Source organism: Nyctereutes procyonoides, unplaced genomic scaffold, assembly GCF_905146905.1.
Source record: "Nyctereutes procyonoides isolate TBG_1078 unplaced genomic scaffold, NYPRO_anot_genome, whole genome shotgun sequence".
Lineage (NCBI taxonomy): Eukaryota > Metazoa > Chordata > Mammalia > Carnivora > Canidae > Nyctereutes > Nyctereutes procyonoides.
The window spans coordinates 7,471,290-7,496,464 of record NW_026575051.1 but is presented as its reverse complement, the minus strand read 5'-3'; the positions used below and the strand labels follow the sequence as shown (position 1 = coordinate 7,496,464).

The 25,175-nt window shown below is 39.0% G+C and overlaps 1 protein-coding gene across 2 annotated transcripts in view; it reads left to right on the top strand.

The window, feature by feature from the left end:
• Positions 1-25,175, top strand: part of BTBD9 (BTB domain containing 9) — a 410,407-nt gene that overhangs the window by 58,142 nt on the left and 327,090 nt on the right. For both annotated transcript variants that reach the window (XM_055330427.1, XM_055330425.1), the window contains exons 5-6: positions 4,586-4,805; positions 7,397-7,516. In XM_055330427.1, coding sequence (XP_055186402.1) covers positions 4,586-4,805; positions 7,397-7,516 — 340 coding nt within the window. The remainder of the gene's footprint in view (positions 1-4,585; positions 4,806-7,396; positions 7,517-25,175) is intronic.

Sequence of the window (25,175 nt, the reverse complement as noted above, 5' to 3'; positions counted from 1 at the left end):
CTTTTCATAGATGGCTTTTAAGATGTCGAGGAAAGTTCCCTCTATCCCTACACTCTGAAGAGTTTTGATCAGGAATGGATGCTGTATTTTGTCAAATGCTTTCTCTGCATCTAATGAGAGGATCATATGGTTCTTGGTTTTTCTCCTGCTGATATGATGAATCACATTGATTGTTTTACGAGTGTTGAACCAGCCTTGTGTCCCGGGGATAAATCCTACCTGGTCATGGTGAATAATTTTCATAATGTATTGTTGGATCCTATTGGCTAGCATCTTGTTGAGAATTTTTGCATCCATGTTCATCAGGGATATTGGTCTATAATTCTCCTTTTTGGTGGGGTCTTTGTCTGGTTTTGGAATTAAGGTGATGCTGGCCTCATAGAACGAATTTGGATGTACTCCATCTCTTTCTATCTTTCCAAACAGCTTTAGTAGAATAGGTATGATTTCTTCTTTAAACGTTTGGTAGAATTTCCCTGGGAAGCCATCTGGCCCTGGACTTTTGTGTCTTGGGAGGTTTTTGATGACTTCTTCAATTTCCTCCCTGGTTATTGGCCTGTTTTGGTTTTCTATTTCTTCCTGTTCCAGTTTTGGTAGTTTGTGGCTTTCCAGGAATGCGTCCATGTCTTCTAGATTGCCTAATTTATTGGCGTATAGCTGCTCATAATATGTTTTTAAAATCGTTTGTATTTCCTTGGTGTTGGTAGTGATCTCCTTTCTCATTCATGATTTTTTTTTTTTTTTTATGATAGTCACACACACAGAGAGAGAGAGAGGTAGAGACACAGGCAGAGGGATAAGCAGGCTCCATGCACCGGGAGCCCGACGTGGGATTCGATCCCGGGTCTCCAGGATCGCGCCCTGGGCCAAAGGCAGGCGCCAAACCACTGCGCCACCCAGGGATCCCCTCATTCATGATTTTATTAATTTGAGTCTTCTCTCTCTTCTTTTTAATAAGGTTGGCTAATGGTTTATCTATCTTCTTAATTCTTTCAAAGAACCAACTCCTGGTTCTCTTGATCTGTTCCACAGTTCTTCTGGTCTCGATTTCGTTTAGTTCTGCTCGAATCTTTATTAACTCTCTTCTTCTGCTGGGTGTAGGATCTATTTGCTGTTTTTTCTCTAGCTCCTTTATGTGTAAGGTTAGCTTTTGTATTTGAGTTCTTTCCAGTTTTTGAATGGATGCTTGTATTGCGATGTATTTCCCCCTTAGGACTGCTTTTGCTGCATCCCAAAGATTTTGAACGGCTGTATCTTCATTCTCATTAGTTTCCACGAATCTTTTTAATTCTTCCTTAATTTCCTGGTTGACCCTTTCATCTTTTAGCAGGATGGTCCTTAACCTCCATGTGTTTGAGGTCCTTCCAAAGTTCTTGTTGTGATTTAGTTCTAATTTCAAGGCATTATGTTCTGAGAATATGCAGGGGACGATCCCAATCTTTTGGTATCGGTTCAAACCCGATTTGTGACCCAGTATGTGGTCTATTCTGGAGAAAGTTCCATGTGCACTTGAGAAGAATGTGTATTCAGTTGAGTTTGGATGTAAAGTTCTGTAGATATCTGTGAAATCCATCTGGTCCAGTGTATCATTTAAAGCTCTCGTTTCTTTGGAGATGTTGTGCTTAGAAGACCTATCAAGTATAGAAAGAGCTAGATTGAAGTCACCAAGTATAAGTGTATTATTATCTAAGTATTTCTTCACTTTGGTTAATAATTCGTTTAAGTATTTGGCAGCTCCCACATTCGGGGCATATATATTGAGGATTGTTAAGTCCTCTTGTTGGATAGATCCTTTAAGTATGATATAGTGTCTCTCTTCATCTCTCACTACAGTCTTCGGGGTAAATTTTAGTTTATCTGATATAAGGATGGCTACCCCTGCTTTCTTTTGAGGACCATTTGAATGGTAAATGGCTCTCCAACCTTTTATTTTCAGGTTGTAGGTGTCCTTCTGTCTAAAATGAGTCTTTTGTAGACAGCAAATAGATGGGTCCTGCTTTTTTATCCAGTCTGAAACCCTGCGCCTTTTGACGGGGTCATTAAGCCCGTTCACGTTCAGAGTTACTATTGAAAGGTATGAGTTTAGTGTCATCATGATATCTATTCAGTCCTTGTTTTTGTGGATTGTTCCACTGAACTTCTTCTTAAAGGGGAATTTTAAGAGTCACCCTTAGAATTTCTTGCAGAGCTGGTTTGGAGGTCACATATTCTTTCAGTTCCTGCCTGTCTTGGAAGCTGTTTATCTCTCCTTCCATTTTGAATGAGAGCCTTGCTGGATAAAGTATTCTTGGTTGCATGTTCTTCTCATTTAGGACCCTGAATTTATCCTGCCAGCCCTTTCTGGCCTGCCAGGTCTCTGTGGAGAGGTCTGCTGTTACCCTAGTACTCCTCCCCATAAAAGTCAGGGATTTCTTGTCTCTTGCTGCTTTAAGGATCTTCTCTTTATCTTCGGAATTTGCAAGCTTCACTATTAAATGTCGAGGTGTTGAACGGTTTTTATTGATTTTAGGGGGGGATCTCTCTATTTCCTGGATCTGAATGCCTGTTTCCCTTCCCAGATTAGGAAAGTTTTCAGCTATGATTTGTTCAAATACATATTCTGGCCCTCTGTCCCTTTCGGCGCCCTCGGGAACCCCAATTAAACGTAGGTTTTTCTTCCTCAGGCTGTCATTTATTTCCCTTAATCTGTCTTCATGGTCCCTTAACTGTTTGTCTCTTTTTTCCTCAGTTTCCCTCTTTGCCATTAACTTGTCTTCTATGTCCCTCACTCGTTCTTCCACCTCGTTAACCCTCGTCGTTAGGACTTCCAGTTTGGATTGCATCTCATTCAATTGATTTTTAATTTCTGCCTGATTGGATCTAAATTCTGCAGTCATGAAGTCTCGTGAGGCCTTAATGCTTTTTTCTAGAGCCACCAGTAGCTGTATAATAGTGCTTCTGAATTGGCTTTCTGACATTGAATTGTAATCCAGATTTTGTAACTCTGTGGGAGAGAGGACTGTTTCTGATTCTTTTGAGGTGAGGTTTTCCTTCTAGTCATTTTGCTCAGTGCAGAGTGGCCAAAAACAAGTTGTATTGGGAAAAGGAACAAAAGAGAGGAGAGAAAGAAGGAAAGAAAAGAGAAAAAGAAAAAAGAAAAAACGAAGAAAAAAAAGGAGAAAAAGAAAGAAGGAAAAAAGGGGTGGGGGAAGCAAACAAATCAAAAAGAAAAAAAAAAACACGGGGGAGTATCTTCTGATTCTGTAGACTTTAAGTCCCTTGACTTCCCCTGGAACTGGTCCGTCCAGCTGGTCTTCTGGGGGAGGAGCCTGTTGCGCTGATTTTCAGGTGTTAGCACTTGGGGGAGCTGCTCTGTCCCTGCCTGCTGCAGGGCTCAGCGGGGGTTGTTTACCCTGTGAGGCCCCAGGAGGAACAACCGCAGTGGCGGCCCCGCTCTGGAGCCCTGGATTCAGCTCCTGCAGTAACTCCGGAGCTCTCCGTCCGCAGGGCCTGGAGGCTCCTGGGCGGGGCCGCTGATCTGCTCAGCTCCAGGCAGGAGCGTCCTTGTGGTCCTGGGCCCTCCCCGGCCTCTGCCTGTCCCGGGGGAGGCCGGATCCTGGGCTGTGTCCCGGCGCCCTGTGCTCCGGGGCCTGCGCTGTTGGATTCAAGCTCCCGGCTGCGCAGCCCCCTCCGCGGAGCCGCCCCCGAGCCCCTCCGAGCTGCTTTGGGTCCCGCCGTGCGCGCCGCAGCCCTTAGGGAGCTCGGCGCACTCTCCCGGGGCGCAGTTCCTCTGTTACGGTCCCAGGGAGCCCGAGGGCATCCCCGCCCTCCTGGGTCCTGCTCTAACTCCCTTCGAGCCCCTTTCCGCCCGGGAAGGTTGGTGCAGCTTCTGCTTCTCCGGGACGGGGCTCTCCTGTCCTGGGGACACTCGCCCCGGCCTCAGCCCGGCTCCTCGGGGCCCCTCCCCCTTGGAGGCCTTTTGTTTCTTTACTACCCACCCCCCCTTCCTATCTTGAGAGAAGCGCGAACTCTTCTCACTGTAGATTCCAGCTGGTCTCTCTTTAAATCTCAGGCCGAATTCATAGATTTTCAGGATGATTTGAAGGTTACCTAGGTAATTTGGTGGGGACAGGTGACTTGGGGACCCTACTCTTCCGCCATCCTGCCCCTCCCCGCTTTATCAGAGATCTGACCTGTCAGCTTTGCTTTTCTATGTTGTGCTCACTCCAGATGGCAGCTACAGGTCATCTTCTATGCCATTTTTGTCCTGTAGATATTAAATTAAGGCTACTAATAGAGTGAACGTGGCAGAGCTGATTTGTTTGTCCTAGTACTTGTTTTGTTTCTAGTATTACCAACTTTTTCTTAGTAACATTAGTCTTAGGCACTCTGTGGCTTTGGTGTGTCATTAAGTTTAAACTGTGGGTGGTATCGTAATCCTCATAGACATTCCACATCTTCTATCTCCACAGACTTCTCTCTGCCATTTTTAAATGAAATGCACGTGATAAAATCAACTAGAATGCTAGAATTTTGTGTTCTTCCCAACAATACAGAATAATTACTAAGTAATCATTAATCTTGCTTTCTCTGTTTTTAACTGTAGTACCAGAAGAAAATATTGCAACTATGAAGTATGGAGCCCAGGTTGTAAAAGGGGAGCTGAAGTCGGCCTTATTAGACGGTGATACTCAAAATTATGATTTGGATCATGGATTTTCTAGGCACCCGATTGATGATGACTGCCGTTCTGGCATTGAGATTAAGCTAGGTCAGCCATCTATTATCAATCACATTCGGATACTCCTGTGGGACCGAGATAGCCGGTGAGTGATTAGCATGACTTGGACAGAAAATGACATTATGTTTGATTGAGTTGGCCTAATTTTGTGGTCATCTCTTTGGCTTTTCAGATTTGATGGTTTATTTCCTTGGGATCGTTTTGCTATTTCTTTTGAAGTTTAGTTCTGGGGGAAGAGTTAAAGGCTATTATCCTTAAAAAAAATTTTTTTTTTGCTTTTTTTCTGCTTATAAAAGTAATGAATATGTGTTTATCATGGAAAACATAGTATAGAAAAACACAAAGAAGAAGAATGAAACCATTAGTAAATCACTGGCCATTAATAACCTTTGTATATAGCTAGTATGTATCTAACCAGCATATGTAACTATATGTATTTAACTAGTCACATACACAAAACAGAAATCTGTAAAACCACACATAGTTTTACAAAATAAAGGCTAACTTCACTTTGTAATTAATACATTGTGAACATTCTACTTCAAAAAAAAATATCCCTTTAAAATATACTTTTAATTGTTATTTGGTATTCTTTCTGGGTTACCAATATTTATTTACTTGATTACTTACTTTTGAATACTATAACTTTTTTAATGCATTTAATCCTATGGATGAAGAAAAAAATGTCTTTTATTGTGTGGATGAATAATCATTCTCAAATGTAGGAAGTTTGTGAAAAAGATTTGGTGAGCTCCAGCCTCAGAACCCACTCAGTTTTGTAGTGGCTTCAAGATTCTGCCTTCTATCCAGCACCTCTGACACTTCCCCCACTGTAGTTTCTAGGATTCATCCATGATGCTTAGAAGTACCAGAGCAGTTGGGCCACCAAAAATTGTCTCTCATGACTGCCATCATTAACTTAAACCCTCTATACCCAGAAATTGGCATAGAGTCTCCTAGGCCCTACTCATGCCTCTTTGAGTCTGGGCTGGGAGGACTTGGTAGTATTGGCAATGATACCCTTGCATGGTACTTCATTTCTCCTTGCACACTGGCCACCACTCAGACCTTTTAGGCCATTTGAACCAAATATGAGGGAAGCTTCATGAAGGGAGTTTGCATTTCCCATAGGTAAGGGTGTTCGAGGCTCCCAGGTTATCTTCATCTGTTTTTTCTTTATTAAGAATATATGTCCTAAAAAAAAAAATAAAAATAAAAAAATAAAAAAAAAAAGAATATATGTCCTGGTAAGTATCTTGTTGGATATAAAATGATGTTTAGTTGGCAAAATGGAGCTAATCCACATGTGATTTCCAAGAGTCTCTGGGCTAATAATAATAGTATAACAGTAATAATACTTATATAGCACTTTCATTACTTTTATGTGGTAGGTACTGTTCTCAAAGCTTTACATATATTTGTTTAATTAATTGTGAAATTAGTATAAAGATAATAAAAGAAAATGTTAGTACGTTTGAAACCGATAGTAGTTACTATTTCCATGATGTTAAATATTTATAGGCCGCTTTGCTTTAGTATATGCATTACATTCACAGGGGACTTAGCTTGACCATGTAGCAGTTCTTTTCTCACAGAAGTTATCATTCTCAGCAAAGGTGAAAAATTCAGAATCTTAAGCCCAAAAGATTCTGACATGTGTTGTAAAATTATAACCTGCATTACTGATAACCCAGAGAGGTTCAATAAAAGGTTATAACCTGTTTGAGACTGAGCGATAAAATGAATGGGAGTGAGAGGACAGCAGAAAATGAGGGGATGACACAAAATAAGCTGACCTTTTCTGGTCACAACTGTTGGTTGCAGGCTGACATTTATGGTCGTCTAAATCTTCTGAGATTGTTCCTGTTGATATTACAGTACAAGTAATAACTGCATCTCAAATTTAAATTTGGCTTATGACAGGGGAATACAGATTTGTTCAGGATGGGACCAGCATCTAATGGTCCACGGTAGCTGGCTAGGGGATGATAGGCTATTTTCATTACTGCCAGATTATTAGCTGCCAAATTCTATGTTGTACCCAGAAGAAACACGTATTATCTCTTCACCCATGTCATTTATTTTTCTTTGGGCTGCATATTTGTGTGGGATGGTGGAGACTGGGAGGGAGCAGGAGATAAGCAGGTCTTTCTGAGGAACCATTCCGAGTGGGCTTCCCTGAGAGAACAGAGCTGAGCACCCAGACTAGGGAAGGTAGAAGGAGAAGGCCCATCTCCCACTTATCAATTTTCTGTTCTCTCTTCTATCATGGCTTTATTAATCTAATATAGTAGGAGCAAGCCATCCTGGCTCTGTTTGAAAAGGAACAAATATCTTGCATGCTGGGTATGTGCCAGACAGTGTGCTAGGCCCTGAATATGTGAAGATAAATATGGCATGCTCCTTGTTTTTAAGCATCTTGTGATCTAATAAGGCATACAGACATGTGGAGAGAGAATTACGGTACATTGTGGTGCACACTACAATAGCAAGATCTATACAGATTTTATTATTATCAGAATTTGATTGTTATGCAGAAAGTTTTGATAATTTGTAATACAGAAAATGTAATTAGTAAGTTACATTTTTTGTATCTTTTAATGTTTTATTGAAGTATAACTTGGTTTTGTTATTTTAATATGGTACTTTTTTCTGCGTTTTTCTTTTGATTCATAGGTCTTATTCATACTTCATTGAAGTGTCAATGGATGAACTTGATTGGATCAGAGTGATTGATCATTCGCAGTATCTGTGTCGTTCTTGGCAAAAGTTGTATTTTCCAGCCCGTGTCTGCCGGTTAGTTCTCATGGTTAATTAATGATTTTGCTATTTACTTAAGGAGATTTGGACCTTGGGAAACGGGCTACTTTTTTTTTTTTTTTTTTTTGTCTTAAGGAAGAAGACTTTTTCAGGATATCAGTTACCAAATGCATCCCAACTTAAAAAACTTAGGGAAAATATGGAAACTGAAACATCTTAATTCTAGAGTGTATTCTGTTTTATCCACAATGTTTTGTGCCATACTTATGCAGGAGACAGGCAGTGAACAAGAAGGGACAGAGAACACTGCAAAGTGGAAATGGTTTTTGAGCTCCTTTGGTAGTCCTCAGGGCCAAGAGGAGATTTTTGGATGTTAGTTTGCACATTCTGAATATCTGTGTTCTTTTTCTAGGTCAGTGCTTATCAATGGAGTTTGACAGAGTAAATATTTCTAGTGGGTTGGGTTTGGAGCAGGGGGAGTGGAGCTGGTGGGGCCCCAGACTCACAGCTTTTATTGTTGTTATGTATTGTAGCCCCATGGAAGGTTGTTCTTAAAAAGTGTTGATGAGCTACTGTTCTCATATTTCATATTCTTCCTTTAGGTTTAAGCCATCTTTTAAACTTCTGAAATTCTGCAAAACCTATACTGTTAATGAATTTGGGAGTTGGGAAAATAGTTCGAGGTGCCTGAAATTCTGCTGAGTTTGTTTTTTTTCTCTGGCAATTTTCCCCTTGGAAATTTCTCTCAGGTATTCCTTACCTTAAAGTCAGAAGATCAAAGGCAGAAAATGATTGGTTCATTTAGTCCAGTGTGGCAAGAGGAGAAGGAAAGGCATATGCTGGGAATAAACCAGGGACAATGTGGACTCTTACTCCCTCCCGACCCTACCTCATCCATGACCCTAGCTGACCTCCTACTGTGGCTAATTTGGAGCAGATGGGGATGGCCCATAGCACTTAACTCTCTCAGTCAGAAGACAACCTTTAACTTAGTAAACTTATGATCGAGCAGCATCAGGATGAATTCTTACCTCCTCCAAAGGAATTCCACAAAACCTTTCAGCCTTCTGGTATACAGTAAAGAAATGTTGCCTACATTTTTTTTATTATTATTATGGGTATGAATGGACACAATATTGTTACCCAGGGACTCTCTTGTGTGAAAATGAAGAAAATCAATTTCATTTCCCCAAAGAGAGACTAAAGTATTGCAGGTCTGGCAGTTGCTTTTCTATCAGAGGAGTTTTGAATGGATTAAAATGAGAGGGATGAGAAATTGAGTGAAGATTTTGTATCTCAGAGCTGCCTAGGGATGCTTTGAGAGTGACACAGGGCCCCCAACTTGGAGGAGGAGATTGAGTCTGCATTGACGCAGGCTATTACGGTTGTATGGGATTGAAAAATAAGCAGCATAGCAACCAAAGCATCTGATGTGGACAGAAGGACTGTGTGTTTGCATTTAATTTGAAACAAGAGAAACATGACTCCCAGAACAAATCATGAATATAATACTAGCCATGACAGAGTCTGTGTGCTTTACCCACTCGAAAACTTGCGCTGTATGGAGGGAGATGTGTGCCCTCAGTCATGATCGCTGGCTTTTACAAAATATACTTCCCCTTATTTATTAATGGGCATTATTTATACTCCCCTTTTGTGATTTTGCCTCTTCTGAGTGGCCTTGCTCTTATTGATGTAACTTTTTTGTGTCATAGAGGTTGGCTGTATTAGTTTTTGTCTTGGGATAGCCAGTTCCCAACTCTGGCCTAGAAAAATTCAGCAAAGGTGATGTTAGATATAGTGATAACAGGAAAAGGGAAGAGTCTTGATACCCATATTAGTTAAGAAACAAAATTTCAAAGATTTATAACCACTTTAACATATATCACTACATTACTTTATAAACTCTGCCTTTTGTAATACGTTGGGGACTTTGGTAGTTAAAAATGAACCTAAGAATGAGTCTCAGTTGATTATCTAAGGATGTCTTATACTTGGTATTTCTTTTCTTTTTTTTAAATACTTATTTATTTTAGAGGGAAAGAGAGTGAGCAGTGGGGAAGGGCAGAGGGAGAGGTAGAGAGAGTCTCAAGCAGACTCTGCGCTGAGCGCAAAGCCCAACACAAGGCTCAATCCCATGATCCTGAGATCACAACCTGAGTGGAAACCAGGAGTCAGTTGCCCACCTGACTGCGCCACCCAGGTGACCCTGTACTTGGTATTTATCTTCATAATCGTTTATTGACTTTCTAAGCAATGTTTTAAATAAACGTTTTCCAGGGACTTCACTGGGCACATATAAATTCATCATTTCCTTAGCATGTAAGTGTTCACTTTGCATTATTTAGTTAATTTGCACATTTGTACGTCACCTTTGTTTTTCAATGTCCTTTGAGTCTTTTTGTCTTACCTCTGATACTAAAATTACAACTTCTTGGAAGTGAGTATGGATTCAGATCTTTTAGTATTCTTGCATGGTACTCAGGCTATGATGTAGTATGCAGTAGGTACTCTATAAATGGTTTCGTGGGGTCAAGGCACTGACTGCATAATGAAAAGAGATCGATTCAGCATTGACCTGCATATATAGTCATTGTTTTTTTTTTTTTTTATCCATGTATTTGTTAAAATGTATATCGGTGCTAGAAAGGTCTCCAGTACATGGTTTACAAAAATAACCTATATTTTCATGTAGAAACTGAATTTTGAAGGATGTGAATATCATGTATTGAGGAAAGATTACATCAAATATATTCACAAAAGAAGAGAGACTGTGAATTGGGGAGTGTGAGATTACCTAGCTCTCTCTGAGTCTTGGCTGGATTGCATGTAAATCAGCGCTCTGTAGTAAAAAAACAAAACAAAAACATGGGCTTTGGAGTTAGAGCTCTTCTCACTCTCTGGTTTCATCTGATCATGGCATGGTGATCTTAGTAAAGTTGTGCCTCTCCAAGCTTTTGTTTCTACACCAGTAAAAAACAGGAATAACAACACCATTTATGAGTTCTGCTGTGGAAGGTTTAGATGACATAGCATGTATACAAACATTAAGTACAGTGCCTAGCCCAAAGTGAAGGCTCCGTCACTAGTGGTTTTTATTTTTAGTTTTTTTTTATTTTTATGATTTTAAAATTGTTTTTATTTTTTCTGATAATTTTAAGACTCCGTTTGTGTTTGACCTTCAGAGAAAAAGAGCCATTCTTGCCATCCTCTCTAGCCACAGTGGCAGTCACTGTGAGGAAATTGTTACTGACCTCAGGAGCTTAGTCTTCTCAACACTTTTCCAGATTGCTGGTCCATACACAACAGTCCCAACATGCCTTAAATGGTTTGCTCTACCTTCATAACTGCCTGTTTCCAACAGTTTTAATGTATCTTAATTTTGGTAAAGCATTTTTTTATTGTAGCAAAATATATATGGCATGCATTTTGCCATTTATATATTTGTGGAATGCAATTCAGTTAACACTTCACCTTGGCAAGGTAGTGGACATTATCTAGCTGCAACAGATAGGATAATATCAGGCTTCAAAGCCAGAGTGATTGCTCCACCCACAGTGGTGAATGGAGGGAAATGATCTGCTCTGTTTTCCTGGGTCCTGTTTAGGAACGTGTTGTAGGGTAAATGGGGACTGCTCTATGTAGCCAAAAGCCTAGACTAATAACTCCCCTCACTCAACCCCTTCCTGAGGATGAAGAAAATTGACTTGTCCATGTTAGTATAATCTTTCATATGTCCCCAGAATCATGTTACGTCTTACCAGCTTTCTCAGGGAAAGGCAATTTCTGCTGTACCTTTATGTTGTCTGCTTGGCTATCTAGTAAACTCCCATCTAGGTTTTTCTAGATGCTGGAGCCCAGGGCTAAACAAAAAACACTAATAAGGAGTGGCAAATATGGAATGCTTTGGGAGTGTCTTAAAATGTTTTTTGGCTCTTTCTCAACATGGTGCTGGGAATTTGGCAGCCATTTAATGTTGCTGAAGTAGGAGAAGACTTGAAAATGTGGATGCGAAGGATAGAGGACGATTTCGGAGCCTGCAGGTGGCTTGGGTAGCTGGAATCACAAGTGATCCTGGGACAAAACCCAGGAGTTGAGAAAAGGAATAGTGGCCTAAAAGCACAGTCCTCAGGGTATGCCTGTTGAGAGATGGAAGAAAAGAGGAGATAGCAGACATGTTTAAACATGCTGCAGGAGCTGGGCAGAGCCGTGAGAGGGCAATCAGGAGGGGCAGTCACTGAACACTGGCCGTTGAGGGTACAGAGAAGGTGCCAGTGGGATGGCCGCATTTCACACAAGACTGGGCTTCTGCCTTTCCTATTATTTTTTAAGTACTATCATGGAAATGTGTTGTTCATGACCTTTTTATTATCAGATTATAATGTAGGATGTATTTTAAATGTTGATAAAGCTTGTCTTTTGGTAAAGTTGTATCCAATTTCCACCAGTAGCACGTGAAAATGCTTTCTCTGAACCCTTACCAATGTAGGCTTGTCAACATTTTGCCAGTGTGAGCTATGATTTATAAAAATAAATGAATAAATAAATAAGACCTCTTAATTTAGATTTATCATCCGTGAGGTACAGTATTTAATAATGGTAATATGTTCTTTCTTATTTATGAAAAGTCTGTTTTTGTCTTCTGCATATTTTTCTTCTGAGGCAGTTATCTTTTTCTATCTTATGAGAACTTCATTTTGATATGTTGATATATACACATTGAAATATACAGGTGTGTGTATGTGTGTATATATATATATATATGCCATCTTTTTGCCTGCCATGTATTGTGCAATTTGTTTTTCATTTTTAGTGTCTTAGTGGTACTTTTTGCCATCCAGAATTTTACTTTTTTAAAAATGTCCAGTCTCTTAATCCTTTTTTTTTTTTTTTTTAAGTATCTGGTGGTTTACTATCATGTTTAGAAAGGTGTTTCTCAAATTTTTTTCTACTATTTGTTATTTTTGTCTTTATATCTAGATGTTAATTCAGCCAGAACATTTTTTGTGTGTGTTTTCAGGTAGGGATAGTCAGTTACTAAGGCAATTTATTTAATAATTGTTCCTTACCACACGAATGTGAACAGTCATATTTATCTTATGCTAAATTCTAGCATTTACTCCACTGTTTCACTGATTTCTTTGCCTGTAGCTGAAAGTGTTTTAATTGTAGTTTCCCTTCCCTCCTTTTTCTTCTTTTCTTAGAATGAGGTATTATAATGTGCCACATGTGTCGTGGAGAAAAGAAAGAGTGTTATAGAGCATCTGCCAGCCTGTCTTCTGGTCTCAGTGGTCACATTAGAGACCATAAATGATGATAAACATCTTACTAGCATTGTTCTATTTTAACTTTAACAAGAAATTTAGGCATGCTTCATCAGCTAAAGATTTTTCTTCATTTATTCATCTGTTCATTCATTTGTCACTCACTCATTCCAAAATAAGCTCCTACTTTGTGCTATGCACTGTACTTATATCAAGGCCACAACACCTAAAGAAGACTGCCATAGTTTTTCCTCTCATGGCATGTGGGAGGATTCCACTTATCAACAAGTAATAAGAACACATCAAGTCATTTTAAGTGTTGTGAAGATGGTACTGTGATAGTGACTAGGCTCAAGGGGAGGTGTGTGTGTGGGGGTGGGGTGGGGTGGGGGGGTGGATATTTTAAATAGGTGGTTTGGGAAGGTCCAAGAAGGGATATGAATATTTTTAATTGAGGTGAAAGAAGTGATATTTTCTGGTCATTGTTTTAGATATTTAGCCTTTCTTTGGTGTACATGGACTATTAATCAGGACTAACTGGTCTACTGTTGGAGGCCTCATTAGATGAATACTAAAACTGTACTGTGTTTTGGTACACGGCACTTTAATCTCTTTTATTGCTACCATACATTCCAGGTCCCTCCTCATCCCTGCCATCATTAGAGGCAGTATAATTTTTTTTTTTTTTACCCATCTTCATTAGATTATAGTACCTACACAGTGCTGTAGATCTACAGGACATAAAACAAATGAGAAAATAAACATTGCTATTTATGGAAGCATTCTTTCCCAGCCATATTCACATTGTACAAAAGCTGAGTGTTTTCTTTCTTTTTCTTCATTGTTCTTCCTTGCGCCCATAACTGGGCATTGATATGTTTATTTACTTTTAAAGGAAGGCACTTTTACATTATTCTTTGGTTCACCAGGGTGCTTTAGAATTGTAGCTAGAATTATGCTGAGCCTTTACTTTCTTTATGTGATTGGTGTCTTCTGAATTCAAGAAATGCCTTATTCAGATGTAAAGGAAAAAGGAAAAATTTCACTTTACAAAAGTAAGTTTAGTTCATACTTGGTATGAATTGTATCTCTACCTACAACTTTGATGTCATAATTGAACTAGCATAGAGCAACCCTGCATTCAGAGGAACATTGTTTTCTAAGAATGCAAAGCCAAATGTAGCCACATGGTGTCACTAAATCATAACAGTTTTACTTGAGGACAAAGAGGTTGAAATCACTTTTTAAAAAAATAAAACTGTATTTATATATAAATTGTTCTGAAGTCTGTGATTTTTGAAATAACATGTGAAACTATTTGTGCCATTTAAGTCTTCCAACTCATGTGTTGCATTAATTATGTTTGAAATCCTGTAGATGTATATATACATACAAGCCGGCTCTTAACTCCTTGTCTACAAATTACAGCAGATATGTGGACCTCTGTAGTATAGTCATTCAGTTTCATACAAATAAGGTTTTTTTTTTTTTTTTAATCTTCTTTGGAATTTTAGCTGAAATTTTGAGGTAGCCATGTTGACATCTGCTTTTTTTTTTTTTTTTAAAGATTTATTTATTTGACAGAGCACAAGCAGGGGAAGCTGCAGGCAGAGGGCAAAGGGAGAAGCAGACTCCCCCCACTGAGTAGGGAGGCTGATGTGGGACTAGATCCCAGGACCTCAGTGTGGGGCTCCATCCCAGGACCTCGGGATCATGATCTGAGCCCAAGGCAGACACTTAATGGACTGAGCCACCCCAGTGCCCCTTCCTCTGAAATTTTGAAATAAATAAGAAGACGGACTCAAAGATAGAGCCATTAAATATTTATAAAGAATCAGGGAGCAGAAGAAAGGAGGATAAGAAAGAGAAAGACGGGATTACAGGAGCTTGGGAGAGACAGGAAGAGGACAGTCCAACATTGATTCAGCATCTTCTCTGGCCAGACACATCATTATTACCTTGTGTCATCCTCACAATAGCTCCACAAGAGAAATACTGCTAACTACCTAATTTTACAAACAAAGAAATTGAGCCTTAGAGAAGCTAAATTTGCAGGTCCCTCTGACTACACAGGTAACAACAGAGTCCTACATTGCCTCTGTAGGATATGAGGTAAAGAAAGAGCTCTAGTTAAGGTAGGAGGAGATGTGCAGCCCTGAAGAAGCTCTTGCTACCTCTTGGGCACCAGCAGTTTCCAGGTATACTGAAAGAGAGGGCCCAGTGTGGCCGCGTTCTGCTCTGCTTGCACTGGTCACAGCTACTGTGACTATAAGGCTACTAACGATGTGGATGAGGATGATGATGTTGGGGAGGAGGAGGAGGAGGATAAACAATTGGGGAACTTTTCACTTTTAAAATACTCCCAAGGGAGCATAGCAGTCCTTTATCTAGGTATGTTTTGTCAGTTTGTCAATAGAGCTTTGAATTTTCCGGCCCTTTTAGTTCCTAATAAGATCATTCTAGACTTTATTATTACTTAGTGAGCCTGATGTTCTTAACTCCTGATTTGTTTTGTTTCCACTGTATTTAGAAACATACCTTCTCTGTTAGGGAGTCTCTTGTCATGCGATCTCTGCAGCATCATGAATTGTTTCTTTTCTCTTTTAAAATTTACGAATTTTCTATTTATTATTTTCACCTACAATCCTCTCTTACTAAGCCAAAAGAAAAAACATATCCACCATGTTTTATATTCAGCAAGACCTTTGAGACGCAGCTACTTGTGCTTAAGTTATTCAGTTGCATCCAAGGCTTTTCTGTTTTATTTTGTATAAAGGGCACTAGCATGTTGAACTTTTGTGTGTGCAGTAGAGTTGGAATATGAGAAAACAGAACAGCGTTGTCCTTTCCTTTGTATTTTATTTTATAAATTTAGAATCTAAATTAGTGTCTTTTAATAAGCCTATTGTATGAGATGATGTTAATAACACTAATGACCTGTTATTATTGCCACAAACAGCCGTTGTCTGTTTTTCATTCTGGAAGGGCAAGAACTATATTTGGTGGTGCTAATGGTTGCTTCCCAAGCAGTTAGGTCCAGGATCAAGTGCAGCCAGCACCTCTCTGGTTGAGTATCAGAATCCTTTCTGCTTTCACCCTCCTCAGTACTACTCTGTTACTTAATGGGTTTATTCATGTAGACATTCATTCAACAAACAGGTACTGAACACCTGCTGTATTTTAAAGGCAATTAGTTTAGGGGTGGGCATAAAAGGATGAAAAAGACACAATTTCTGCTCTTCTAAGGATTGATAAAGTAAAATATGAAGGAAGACTTGGCTATGCAGGAGCATAGTTATGGGAGTTCCTGCAGAAGAAAGGATTTGGACTGAGTCATAAAGGACCAAGGAATTGAGCAGGCAAACAAAAGGAGAAAGGATATCCTGCATATGCAGGATACTTGCCAAAGGCATCGGACTTGGCCAAACCTGAACTATTTTCTCAAAACTCCATCATTGGGTCCTTCTTCTTCTTTAACATAATCCTTGGTTCTTATGAAAAATGTCTTATTTTGTCTCACCAGTCAAGATCATCTACTTATCATCTACCTCCCTGTACCTTACTAAGCTCTGAGACATGTACATAAATGACCGTCTTCTCTTTATGTGACCTTGTAGAAACAGTAGAACTGTTTCAGGTATCTGGGACTTGGTTTTATTTAAAGCTTTTTTTTTTTTTTTTTTAAACTTCTTTCAATAAGATTAGAAGACTCCATGGAGAAAACTGTAAATTAGGTTAATTTTCACAAATAATATTCAGAGAATAGTAAAAATTCCCAAGAAGCAGAGAAAAAGTCCCTGTTTTAGAGCCAGGATTGGAGTAAATGTGTCTGTATTTTGCTTAGAAAAATAACACATTTTCATAGGTACTTCACTGTCCAGTACATGCGCTGTATAAAGAAATTGGTGTGAGTGCATCAGTTTTCCTACTTGAGATCTCCTTTTGGTACCTGTTTTGGTGCTGGAGTTCTCCCAACTCTTAATTATGGAACTTAGGGAATCCTGATCCGGGAAGCCAGGTACTATGCGTCTGTCAAGGAGAAAGCAAGGAAGAACTAGAATACAGAGCCATCTGGGACTCTGGGCCCCTTAATATGAATGAGGGGCCTCCAGCATTGGTGAGCTATGGAACTGGGAACTGGAACCTAAGGATCAATGGCAGTGGTGGGTAAGAGTTTCTAGGACCTCCCACACAGCTTCCAGAGTGAATAAAAAAAATGCTATGAATGGAGCAAAGCTTCACTGACTTTGCTTTTTCGAAAGATCAAGAAGAGAGAAAGACAGCTAGATCTCAGATCTTGGAGGTCAGGGAAAAAAACTTAGACACAGATTTATTTGTGATTTATGTAGTCTTTTCTGATCCTGCTTACTTTGGAAATGGTAATCAAAAAAAAGATATTGGTGAAGTAGTTAATAATTGTCTCAGTGGAGAGTTAGGCCTATGTATATTAACATTTTACTTCATACGACTTAGCATGGTTGCTCTGACCTTTTAGCATTTATAGCTTAAATCACCCAATTTAGCCATTAATTATATATCTTGTGTGCCTCTCTAATTATTTTGTCGTTCCTGGGCCTCACTTTGGTAGTAGTTGCTCATTAGATATGTTGTTGAATCTCTTTAGCCCTCTAACATTCCTGAATGAAGGTGCCTGAATAATAATCTATTTTTTCTGGCAAAATTCTTTTAGCCTTGCTATTTTTTTCCCTCGTGTTAGAAGAAGATACCAGGAAATAAGATTTTGTAATATTTCTTTCTGCAGAAAATATGCTCATAGCAGACTGTATGTACAAGTCCCATGGTTAATAAAACCATTAGAGCTTTCTCAGTGATCATTATAAATGGTACAAGTTCCCTAGATCAGGGTGCTTTCTGTGGATACAAGGTTGGCTCAGGGGAGAGCAGACCAGAAGTGAAACCAGATTGCTTGTCTGCTGCCAGAAATTCTGGGCAGAATGCCAAACTTGGTTCACCTTCTAAAAATTCATCTCCCAATATGAAAATAGAGGGCTCGATCCCTGCAAGGAATGGTAGTAGCATGAACACTTGGACTTCCTTCAGCCCCGAGTACTTTATCAATATGAGGAAAGCTAAGGGAAACTGATCAGTATGGACTGGCAGCTTTGACCCCATTTAAGAGCCGTAATATTTTCTTTAGTAGTCTTACTTCATTATGTTTCAAATTATAATTTCATCAGTTAATAATTGTTCTTTCAAATAATGTGGGTCATATATACACAGGAATATGTTCTGCCTGCTAGGAAGCTGTAGGTTTAACTTCTAATAGTCCTAGAAATTCTGTGCACATTATGAAGCTATTAGGATGTAACAACTGTTTTAGTTCTTTCACCCTGCAAAAGAAATGTGATGCAGACTAAAATGATCAGTAATTATGTATTTTGAAAGCTAAAGCTCCAGTTATAGAAAGAGCTAATTTACACATTAGATACTGATAAAACTACAGTATCCTATGAGTTTCAAAGTTAGCCTTCTCTCTTGCCTAAGACTATGAAAGAGAATCTGTGCCAAAAGACATTTTTCCCTCTTTGAAATCCTCCTTTGCATTGCCTATTGTAATTTTGAAGTTGCAAATCAACAGTAATGAAGAACTGCTTGATATTTTTCTAAAGAAAAAAATTAGAAGGAATATGAGAGGGAGTAGGATTTAGAAGGATTTTATTTTATTTCTGTTGATCAGTGCCTGCCATCTGCCTTCCATTTAATGTTGTAGAAGCATGCATGCGTTTCTCAGTTCTGAACAGATGATGTGCATGGTTTGTTGAGATATATGTGTATTCTGGATGTGTGTGTGTGTGTATATATACCTACAGTGCTTAAGATCACACTTGAAGTGTAAAACAGATAATGAGTCTCCATTTTGGTCTGATTTGCATATTCGGTTCTTGTACACAAAACAAAAGACAATGACACTGATTTTCTTTTCTACTTTAGAATCAGCACTAACCAGCTGTCAACAAATATTTTGATTAAACACTTTCCTTTATTGGGGAACTTTGGGGCACATTCTTTGTATAAACATATTGTTTACTTTGATTTCAAGGGACATATTTTCAATATGATTCATGGATGCATCACACCAGTAAGCTGTCATGCACAAAAATATATTTTCCTCTGTAAAATTCCTTTTTACCATTGATTTCTCTAGGGCAAAAATGTGACTCAGAACAGAATATTCCAACTCAGGATATTTGCCTGAAATAAAGGTGGTAAATAAAAGTATAAGCCTGCTTTAAGTAAACTGAAAAATTTAAAGTACAGATTCACTAAACTAAACTAAATTTAGTACAGACTTTTCTAAGAGATTTTGAAAGAAGGTTTAATAGTTCCTCTAATACATTTAAAATATGATTTGAGAATAGAAATTTTGTTAACATTTTAATAAATGTTCATTTAGTCTACCTTATTTAATCATACATAAACATGTTATTTACAAAATAACATATTAACATATTATGGAATATGTACTATTCTGAAACCTTGCACAGATATATTTATATTCACTGTGGCTGTTGTAGCATGTCAGTACATAAACTTTTTTTTAATCCTTTTTAATAGCACAATATTCTGAATGTACTGTTGTTTACCTAACAGTCCCCTACTGAGGAATTTAGGATGTTTTCAGTTTTACTACTATAGAACACTATAGTCTCTGCATAGTTAATTAACTCTTCACATGGACAGAGTCAAAGGATGTAACCACCTTAAAATGCAAAACATACTGATAAATGCCATCCAAAAGCATCATACCAGTTTTTCTTAACAGGACTATATGATAGTACCTGTTTCCCCATATCCTTATCAACAGTGAGCGTTATCATCATTTTTAAATCTTTTGTCAAGCTGGTCTCTCATTTGTTTTATTGTGCAGATTTTTGGTTATTTGTAAAGTTAAACAACTGCGCATCTGTTTGTTGATAAGCATCCATATTTTAATATAAAAGACAAAATGTGAGTTGGCCTGAAAGAATGGGTTGAATTTTGATAGGGTAATTTTAGAGGGCTTTTTCTGTGATGTCATCTAGGAAAGTGATTTTCAACTGGGGATGATTTTGCACCAAAATCTTTGACAGTCACAGTTGAAGGGCAGGGTTCTACTGGCATCTCAGGGGTAGAAAGGATGCTGCTAAATATCCTGCAATGTACAGGACAGCCTCCCATGACAAAGAATTATGCAACCCAAAATGTCAACAGTGCCAAGGTTAAGATACCCTGATTTAGGGAAATGTTACAGTAATTCCATATCTGAAAGAGGCTTGAATTAGGATGTCAAACTCAATGCCCAGTTGAATATGGAATAATAATAACAAAAAGTTGAGACAAAGAAAGCTTAAATGTTTGGAACCTAGGTGCCCAGGAGGTGGGATGACACTGGTGGACAAAAGTTGTGGGGGAGCCTGTTTGAGCTAGTTGCAGAATTAATACTTAGGAAACAAATTGTGACCCTCTGTTTCATCTGCTTTGCTTTTATATAGTGAAATTTTTATTTAATGTGTGGTGCCAGGATTGTGTTGGGTTTTGGATTACAAACTCACTAACTAGTGTCAAACATCTGATCTCAGGTTCTTCTTTTGGAAATGTTCTTCTTTCATCTCTAACTACTGAAATCTGGTCTGTTCATGTAGTAAGCTGAAGTGCCATTTCCTCCAGGAAATCTTCCTTAATCTCCGCAAATGAAATAAAACTACGTTTTCCTCATTTATTCAGTAAATACTTATCAAGCAAGTGCCTGCTACATGACAGGCACAGTGCTAGGTAGTAGAGCTCCAGTGGAGAGCCTTAAGCACACATCCCCTGCCCTTGTGGAGTTTACAACTTAGCAGGAGAATCAGATATTAAAATAATTACAGGTAAAGGAAGCTATGATAAAGGCAAAGAAGGAAGACACTAGTGAGCATTAGAGGCATGACAGAAGAACATGGTTTCAGCTGGGTGAGGCAGGGGAAGTCTTTTTAGGGCAGTGTTATTTAAGTAGAGATCCACATGGTCATGGGCAGTTAACTGGGAAAACAAAAGCAGGGAAAGTAGGGAAAGCATTTGGAGCTGGGACAGGAAAGCTTTGAGGGAGAAGAGACATAGACCTGTTTAAGGACATGAGAATTAGTCATTGTGATGGTGTGGTAGAGTGGTGGCAAGATTGAGAAGCAGAGGTAGGTGGTGGCTAGGTTGTTCAGGACTGGCAGGACCATACTTAAAAGCTTGTGTTCTTGGGGAATCCCTAGGTGACTCAGCAGTTGAGTGCCTGCCTTCAGCCCAGGGCCTGATCCTGGAGACCCGGGATCGAGTCCCATGTTGGGCTCCCTGCATGGAGTCTGCTTTTTCCTCGGCTTGTGTCTCTGCCTCTCTCTCTCTCCATATCTCACATGAATAAATAAATAAAATCTTAAAAAAAAAAAAAGCTTGTGTTCTTGTGAATGTGTGGTCCTGGGGGAAGGGATTAGCAAGGGCATGATATGATCTTACTTAAGTTTTTAAAAGTCAAAAACAAAAAGTTTTTAAAAGTCCTGTCTCCTTTGTGGGGAGTAGGTTGAGGTGGGTGGGAGACCAGTTGGGAGGGCTCAGCTGTAGTTTAGGAAAGGAATGCTGATTGCTTATGTAAAGATGGTGGCATGAATTCAGGGAGAAATGGGTGGATTCAACATGTGTTCTTCAGGTTGTGAGACTTCCAAGAAGTGTTGTTCCATATACAGGCTAGGAGATGAAAAAGGAGGTCCGGGTTGGAAATAAGAAATTTAAGAGTTGTTGTCTTACAGCATGGTATTTGAAGCCATGGCAGTTGATTAGATCAGAGGAGATAGAATGTGATTGGGTGCAGAAGTAGAAAAGAGGACCTAGAACTGAGTCTGAGTGCTCTAGAACTTGCTCAAGTAGGAGAGGAGAAGGAAATGAAGGAAATGGGGAAGGAGCAGCCAACAGGAGAAGGACAAGCAGGAAAGTGTGGCTTCAGGAAGGAGGGATAGATCTAGATGCCAGATTTCCCTGGGAGATGAAGTAGATGGAGGGAGGAAAAATATCCCTTGGTCTTGGCAACATGGAGTACACTGCCCCTCCGCCCCCCCCCCTTAGTGGTAACTGACATGGCCGTGGAAGCCAGGTTAGAATCAGTTAAAGAAATAAATTTATAATGGGTCATGAAATGTAAAGTGCATACACTCATTGAGGCAGCAGGTTCCTTTTGGTGAAATTCATTCAAAGAAAATGTGTATGTAAGGATGCTGATGGCAGCACTATTTGTAGGTATCAAAAAACCGTAAACTGCCAAAATGCCCATCAAGAAAGGAATTCATTTAAATTAAAAAGAATTAATTGTATCTACATGGATTGACCTAGGAGGATTTCCATAAAATTGTTACATGAAAAATACATGTAGATCATGTGTTAACTCTGTTGCTTCTTTTTATCAATAATCAAACAACTTTTATATGTATATATAATGTCTATATGGATTTATATGAGCATAGAAAATGGTGTGGAAGGGTACACATCAAACTTCAATATTGATTACTTAAGGAAAATGAAGTGGAGGTAAGGAAAGTAGAAAAATAGTATTCGGTTTTTACTTATCTTTTGTTATGCTTGCTGTAACATTTTATTTTTATTAAAAAGAGTTGAACTTAAAAAAAACAGCTCTGAGATGTGAGCAAATGGAGAAAGAAAGAATGGATAACTGTTGACAAACTTGGCCCTGAAGGTGAATAAAGATTACAGGATAGAAGGTAGTAATGGATGTACTTTAAGGATGAGAGGTACAAAAGCATGTTTAAATGAAGATTAAAAGGATCCAGGAGGGAAAGATTAAAGAGGGAGAGAGAAAGCCAGTGGATTGAGAGACCTTCATTTTGCATGACAGGAGGAGGGAAAGAGGGGACAAATCCAGTCCCAGGTTGCAAGTGCCAGTGTGGATGGCTTTTGTTTCATTTGGGACATATGGAATCAATGTCAGCTACTCAGCTGCAGGCGAAAGGAATGTTGGGGGTTTGAGGACAGTGAAGAAAGGCAGGAAAGACATAGTTGCTGCAGACAGTGGGAGAGTCTGGGTCTGTTTGACTGTTTGAGACTGGTAAGCATGATCTGCCAGTAGTGATTCCATCTACCTTGTATGATTGTCTTTGGTGACATTCCATTGCTCAAGTTCATGTTCAGAAAAAATAAGCCGTTGAGTTTGGGTGAGAGTTTGGCTAGTCCAGTGCAATAGCAGGTGGCAAGAGAAGGAGGTAAAGAGTATTTGCAGAGACTCAGGAAGAAAAGTCTAGAGATTATTGCTGCTGGGACAGTGGTAATATTTGCTTACTTTCAGGTATGTTTTCTACTTCATTTTTGTTTTATGCTGACACCATTGCCTTGACCAGCACTATCATGTTTCAATGCATGTAGAGAACTGCTCTTTTGACCCATTAACTGTGAAGAAGATGTAGCTATTTACTGGCTTTCTTATAGGTCTTGAAAACAGATCCTGGGGCTTATTTTTAAATCTAAAACTTAGGTAAACCTGTGTACACAATCAGATTCTGGAAAGAAAGCAAACGAAGACAAAGTAGTAGATTTGATTGAAACTGAAAATACGGCTTTCATGGTGCTTATGGCCATTGTCCGTGTCGTACCTAGAAGGGCAGTGCAGTGTTTGCAAACTTTTCAATTGCTTGGCCAACTGAGAGTTGATTCTGAACATTGTCATTGAACAGTACTCATTATTTGACCATTATCCCATTGGTTTTATCAGTTTCTTATTTATGTTGTCATCTTAGAGAAGACATGACCAATAGATATGACATCTTTGGAACAGACCTTAGGAGTAAGTTTTATTGCTGTCATAAGGTGTTTTAAAATATATCTTATGGGTTAAAAATAGACCTGCCCTACGACCCAGCAATTGCACCGTTGGGGATTTACCCCAAAGATTCAGATGCAATGAAACGCCGGGACCTGCACCCCGATGTTTATAGCAGCAATGTCCATGATAGCCAAACTATGGAAGGAGCCTCGGTGTCCATCGAAAGATGAATGGATAAAGAAGATGTGGTTTATGTATACAATGGAATATTCCTCAGCCATTAGAAACGACAAATACCCACCATTTGCTTTAACGTGGATGGAACTGGAGGGTATTATGTTGAGTGAAGTAAGTCAATCGGAGAAGGACAAACATTATATGTTCTCATTCATTTGGGGAATATAAATAATAGTGAAAGGGAATAGAATGGAAGGGAGAAGAAATGTGTGGGAAATATCAGAAAGGGAGACAGAACATAAAGACTCCTAACTCTGAGAAACGAACCAGGGGTGGTGGAAGGGGAGGAGGGCGGGGGGTGGGGGTGACTGGGTGACGGGCACTGAGGGGGGCACTTGACGGGATGAGTACTGGGTGTTATTCTGTATGTTGGTAAATTGAACACCAATAAAAAATAAATTTATTATAAAAAAATATATATCTTATGGAATGTGGGTCTGAAGGACTCTGACTCACATATTGGTCTCTGGAGGTTTTGGGTTTGTTTGTTTTAATACAAATTGTTGATATTTTAAAAATGGCATCTGTGGTATATTCATAATAAGGATGGATGCTGAGTACAGTGTGCTTTTATATAAATTACTTTTTTCAGTTCTTAAAATAATTCTTAAAGATAGGTTTGATTATTTTCATTTTATAGACCCTCAGAATGGTTAAGTACTTTGCCCAAGATCTCAAAACCAGAAAGATTTAAGATTCTTTGGCTTCAAAAGCTGTTGCAGTGTCACTGAGAGAGAGAGAATCCATTCATTTATCTAAATAACTTCTTCCTTCTTATTTGTAAGGCTTAGCAGATATGTCCTTGGGCCTGGGAGCTCATTTTTGGGAGGGAGGAGCTTTATTTATAATACTGGCTTTCTCAAGGAATTCTGAAAATTCCATATAATGATATCAGGACATCTTGTTTTTATAGATAGAGCCTCATCAGAGACTGGAGATTTATATGCTGTTATAATGCCTGAAAGAAGGAGATATTTACTCAGCTAAGATATGGTTTATAGCACAGGTACTGACTCCCTACAATTTTCTAGACACATTTAAGTATTTCATTTGGTCTTGGCTGGGAGCTTAGGAACCATTGCATTTCACATGTGGGCAAAGTGGGATTGGATTGCACAATGAACATATAATCACACAGCTGGAACACAACATCTGGGATTGAGGACCAGGTCTGTCTGACTCTAAAGGCCTTTTTTAACACACACTACTGTCTTTTCCATCTCTGTTTATCTCATGGCATTATCTTTGTTTTCTTGTGAGGCTTCAAACATAAAAAATTTTGTTTTATTTTGGACTTCAGGATTCCGAAGTAATAGCTTTTCCCACAGGGCGATCAGCACACACTCACACTCTCACTCACTCTATAGAACAAGGAATATCTGCATGCTACATATTTTTTAATCTT